The 5,854-nt window shown below is 42.6% G+C and overlaps 1 protein-coding gene across 1 annotated transcript; it reads left to right on the top strand.

The window, feature by feature from the left end:
• The first annotated feature begins 2,188 nt into the window (after nt 1-2,188).
• On the top strand, nt 2,189-3,936 carry LOC110739206 (protein MAIN-LIKE 1-like). The gene is made up of 3 exons (XM_021919661.1): nt 2,189-2,930; nt 3,047-3,556; nt 3,809-3,936. The coding sequence occupies exons 1-3, from the start codon at nt 2,189-2,191 to the stop codon at nt 3,934-3,936; spliced, it is 1,380 nt and encodes a 459-aa protein (XP_021775353.1).
• Nucleotides 3,937-5,854: the final 1,918 nt, after the last annotated feature.

The raw sequence follows: 5,854 nt of genomic DNA, 5'->3' as shown, positions 1-5,854 counted from the left end.
AAATAACCGATTAATATTATTATTATTAGTAATGTTATTAGTATTAGGATTGTTATTATCATTAGCAATATTATTATTATTATTATTATTATTATCATTGTTGTTGTTATTATTATTGTTTGGAATATTATTATTATTATTATTGTTGTTGTTGTTGTTGTTATTGTTATTGGTATTGGTATTATTATCATTATTATTGTTGTTGTTTTTATTATTATTATTGTTGTTGTTGTTGTTTTGTAATATTGGTAGTAGTATGTTGGGAATATTATTATTATTGTTATTGTTATTGTTATTGTTATTAAAAATCTACAAAAGCAAACTATTTACAAGAAATTAGTGGGGAGCCGAGATACAATCTGGGTCCCCACCCCTCTAGCTATAGCAAACCCAATCCTATTGAAGATGTGAGCAGTCGCACGAGCACCAATATCCTGAGTCCAAGCGAATGCTTGAACCCGCTTCAGCAACACAACAACATCCTTCTCTGATTCCCCCAATGAAGAAAAGGAGAAAGGAAGAAAGCCATAGCCAATAGCCCTGCAACGCGCCCCATACTTGTCTCGCTTCCGCTGAGCCGCAGCTGACACAACAAGACCAGGAACGAAGTCAATGGAGAAGGCCCCCTCAAGTCAACACATACATCTAGGCCTTTATCCCACGAGTAAAGCAACACATCTGCTGGTCGAAGAGCCCCGTCGTTCCCTCTAGTCAACCCAACGTTGACCTCCTTCTTTGCAGAAATCCCAGAGCGGAAACAAATATCAACAAGGGTATCAATAACAACGTTGTGCCGATGTTAATACCCACCATCCCAGCACAAGACACTGCAAGATCCCCGAAAATATCCCCATCAAAAACCATTGAGCAAGCAGAACAAGGTGTCAAAACGGAGAACAAGGGAACACCCAACCGGTAGCAAAGAACACAACGGTAAGTCTTACCATTCATAGTCTAACCCAAACCTGATATAGGGACCGCTCGCAACCAGGAAGAAGTGTGATCCCCCTGCTAGGACTTCCATAAGGCAACCTGACGCGAAGATAAGAAGAAAGTGGATTCTACAGATGCAGTGACCTTCGTGAAATATATATCTGCCAATTTCTTCATGATTTTGGGGGCAACGATCTCACTAGGATTATGAAAAAGGTCAGTCTCCACAGTCCTATTAAAATGACTAAGAGCGCCATCGAAGACCGGACCTGGACCAACAATACCAGAATTGCGAAGAAGCGAAGCCTGAAGACTAGAAGACTACAAACGCGACACAAGGAAAGCATAGTGTCGAACATCACCCGCTGAATAGACACCCAATCCACCATAAGAAAAAGGTAAGGTGGCAAGTCGCCATTGCCAATCACCAAAACCTGGCCCTGAAGTAGTTACAATGCGCTCCAAAGAACCACGAAGGGCCACATCAAAAGAAATCTGGGCCAATTTAAAAAGACGAGGAGGACAAGTGCGCATAGAAAATTAGAGTTTTGAAACCCCAGTACACGCACGAAGTAGTAACAACTCACATTGGGGATCCTCAAGCTTAGCAACAACATCCATGAGCACAATGGTCTTCGACACTCTCTGCGAAACAAGCTCACCACAGAAAGAGGCATCCGCACTGATAAGACCACCAAGCAACTTAACACCATAAACAGGACGAGAACTATCTGGAGGAAAGACATCGGCCAGACGGCTACGTGGGTCCTTCGTGGGCCAGAAAACTCCGTTTTCTCAACGTTATTATTATTATTATTATTATTATTGTTATTGTTATTAGTATTATTATAATTATTATTATTGTTGTTGTTGTTATATTTATTGTTGTTGTTGTTTTGTAATATTGTTAGTAGTATGTTGCGAAATTTGTGGTTTATAATAATAATAATTATTATTATTGTTAGTTGTAATTATTATTTTTTTTTGTTTGAAATTATTTTTTTGAGTTTGAATATTAGTTGTTCAACTTTAATATCATAGTTATATTTGTAATTACTACTGATATTTGATTTTGTACTTATTTAATGTAGATGGAGGGTTCAGGTGCTCGCCATGTAATATCAAGACGTTTGAATGCGTCTATTAGGAGAGAGTCAGGTCGTTGGGTAGCTACGGGGTCACCGTTTCATCATGAGCAGCAATATGGGTCTCATGGTACTTTGTCGGGAGAGCATAGTCACAAGGGAGCCTCCCCATGTACTCGTCGGGTGGAGTGCCTACATCTGACGATGAGGACGAAGAGCAGGCAAGACATGCTGATCGAGATGAAGAGTATGACCCTCAAGATTATCATACGGTATATAGGGGTCAACATGGGAGATTTGTTAGTAGTAGTCAAGCGAGTCAACCTTCTACCAGCTCAGCAGAGACATGGTTAGTCCAGCAGCCGATGTCGGGTGGTCCTGAGGATGGTACCGTTATCCCTAGTTTTGGTGGTCACGTGGCATCATATATATGGGGTGGGCAGGAGCGTAATGTTTTGCGCTGTTTGAGCAGGACACGGTTGTGTTCTGAATTGGTTAACTGGCGAGATCGTCTTGCACAGGAGCACCTGGAATTGATTGATGGCAGTGGTCTATCTCACTTACCCGAGATCATGTTTAGGCGTTTTGACTGGCCGTTAATTTCTGCTTTTGTTAAAAGATGGCAGCCAGATACGAACACGTTCCATATGCCATTTGGGGAGATCACGATCATGTTGCACGATGTGTACCATATTCTTGGGCTTCGGGTTGATGGTTCCATGGTTTCCACTACTCCTAGCACGGACGTCATACGGGACGCGTGCTTGGTTACCATGGATATGACTACGGGAGAGTTGAATGGGAAGTGCGGTACTAAAACCATTTGGCAGGATAATGACCGAGAGGATTTTGGATACGACTTTGGAGGCGCAGAGGCCCTTCAGTGTCCATTACAGTGCCTACATGCATGTGGTTAGTACTAAGCGGATCATTGTTTTTGGATAAGAATGGTAACCGCACTCATCTTTCCTTCCTCAACGAGTTTGTTGTTGATGATCTCCCGATTAATGAGTACTCTTGGGGTTCAGCTACTCTAGTCTATCTGTATCGGCAGTTGGGTACGGCATCACGAAAAGATGCTGATTCGATTGTTCGTTGTCTCACGCTTCTGCAAGCGTGGATCTACGAGTACTTTACGTGTTTTCGGCCTCAGCAGGGTACCTTGACGAGGGAGCTTAGTATTCCTCGTGCGGCTGCGTGGGATGTTGGACCGGGGTGCCTAAACAAGAGCATGGAGTGCCTCCTCACTTTTCATGCTAGACTGGATCAGTTGACTAACCTTGAGGTTAACTGGCTCCCGTACGGAGTTGATCTTGCACGACACGTGCCACCCACTCTATTTATTGGCTGCATCCAGTACCGTAGCATCATTGAGCCATACATGCCTGATCGAGTGGTTCGACAACTTGGATTCGTCCTGGAAATTCCAAGGACCATTATCAAGCCTGAGAAGGCCAAGAGACCGACGAACTTGAAGATGTATCGAGAAAACTTTCCGACCGAGATGACATCTGCGATGTGGACTCGGTTTGTCCCTGGTTCGTCTTTCAGTTTTGTTTTAGGTGCCCTCACCAGACTTGGTGGTTGAGCTCCTACGGTCACTCCTGGTTACATGCAGTGGCTGTATAGATTTTCTCATCCTCGTCTATCTCCTGGGGGGTCATCAGCTGGGAGTAGCAGTCTACCTAAGAGGACTAACACGGATTATGTAAGTAGTTGTGTTTTATTATACTATTAATACGACTTCCAAAAATTGTAATTTCTATAATATGTTGTTTTCTTATTTGCAGTGGATGGGTCGGTCCATGGAGTTTATCAACAGAGCACTAGAGGAGTATCCCAACATGTCGCGTGGAACAAGCTAAGGGCAATGGTTGAGCAGCTCCGAGATGATTGGAAGGCGATGATTGGGTTGTGAATTACTTGTCTTTCAGTTTTATATTACTTGTCCTCATTTTTTTTATATTACTTTGTATTCGACATGTAATGTAACAACTGGACACTTTCATATTTGGTTTTGTTGGAACTTTGTTTAATCTCTTTTATTATTTTATATTACATAGTTACAACTGTTCAACCTCAGTGAAAGTACATAGATGAGTTCACTACCTAATTAATGCATCCCACATGTTCCTTCTAACTTCATACTGCTGATCCCATCCATCAACACTGGGCTCGTGGTGCTCAGTCCACCAACCTGCAATCGGGGGAAGAGGTGAATCTTGTGCAAGATCAAGATGGACAAAATGTGACCCACCAACTGTAGCGATCACGAACTCTCGAGCGGGTGCCCTGACCATGTTTCGTGCCCGCAACGGTAACACCGTGAGGCATGGGTGGTAGCAGGTCGGTACGGTGCCTACATCGAGAATAATCACCCGTGCATTGAACCAAGTAGCAATAGGAAATAAATCCTGAATTGCAACCATCTAATGTCGTGAATCAACAGCCCCACCATCCCATCGAATACGTTCTACATTCATCTAAACCCTTCCAATCCCGTAAATCCTTTCGTACAACGTTGGATTAGCGGCGACCGCGTTTGCTATCGTTTCCCGAGCGTCAAACCATTGCGCTTGATCACCGAAGAAGAAGTCAGCCACACAATGAAAGCCACAGTTACCATCACCAATGACATCCTTCCATGTCGTGATGTAAGGCAACATTGGTCCTTGAAGCAAGTGCAAATACTTGCATTCGCGGATGTCACGTGGATCTTCTGTACAAAATTAATGTTCAGTTATTAGTACGCTACAAGATGAAATACGTGTAAATTACAATAGGCGTTTACTTCATAAGTGAAAATATATTGACTTACCTGAGGTCGCTCCTGTTTGTTGTGTACCACGTTGAGTGTTTCGACGGTTGACATGTTCGAAATAACAAGGATCACGTCTTGTATCATTGTTTCTTCATCCACCTCGAACGTTGTGGTTTACATGTGGTTCTTCAAGGTTTGAATGATCGGGATGCAGCTCCTCCTCAATGATGCAAGATACATTTCGAAGTACAACAGGATCACTACCAATGACCTCATCAACCAGGGAACGAAAATGTGCAGCTTCCTCGCTCGAGTCGTTAACGAACACAGGTACATTAACACCATCACCAATAACCAAGGTCTTCCAGAATGGATGAATTTGCCTGATATACAAGCCTGACTGTGCAACTAGGGAATCATGTATCTGGCAAGCACATGGCAAACTGTGGGTCACACGCATTGCACATCCACAACGCTCATATACCTGGTAACTCAACTCCCTCATCCTTCTCGTCTCATCATCGAGAACTTTCAAACAATGCTGTGACACCTTACCGTTTATACGTGATAGTGGCAATTGTCTATACTTCTCACCAATCTTCGACTTTGAAGCCTCCAAACCATTACAAATTGCAATGATCTGATTACCAATATGACAATGTACTCGGGCCCATGTGGTATCCAAAGAACCTGCCGTTGATTCAAATTATAAAAAACCGTTATGATTTATAATTAAAATAACAAAGACGAAGTAAATGCAACAACTAAAACATTATAACAACGAACCTATCGATGATTCAAGCCACGCCTTCACGGCCGAATGCTGGCTCTCAACTTTGCAAGTACTCGTGTTACCAAAGTGAAGAACTTGGTTCGTCCAAAATGTCACAAATTTGGTTTTATGATAAAGCCATGTTCTCTCAACGTAACTAATCAGTGCCGGATAACTTGTCCACCAAGCTTTCATTGTATCTACAGCAACATTATAATTCGCCTCGGTTGCAGCATCCATGATACGTTTCCATTTGCCATTTTTAAAACTCGCACCGATCCTCTTGTTTTTGAACATATCCGT

The sequence above is a fragment of the Chenopodium quinoa genome, unplaced genomic scaffold (assembly GCF_001683475.1).
Source record: "Chenopodium quinoa cultivar QQ74 unplaced genomic scaffold, ASM168347v1, whole genome shotgun sequence".
NCBI classification, from domain to species: Eukaryota; Viridiplantae; Streptophyta; class Magnoliopsida; order Caryophyllales; family Amaranthaceae; genus Chenopodium; species Chenopodium quinoa.
Note: the sequence above shows the minus strand (reverse complement) of the source record. Positions and strands in the feature narration are given on the sequence as shown.

Coding starts and splice junctions, on each gene's coding strand:
- LOC110739206 (XM_021919661.1), top strand. CDS start 2,189: ATGTACTCGTCGGGTGGAGTGCCTACATCTGACGATGAGGACGAAGAG. Junction 2,931..3,046: donor ACAGTGCCTACATGCATGTG/GTTAGTACTAAG, acceptor CTTGGGGTTCAG/CTACTCTAGTCTATCTGTAT. Junction 3,557..3,808: donor GTGGACTCGGTTTGTCCCTG/GTTCGTCTTTCA, acceptor TCTTATTTGCAG/TGGATGGGTCGGTCCATGGA.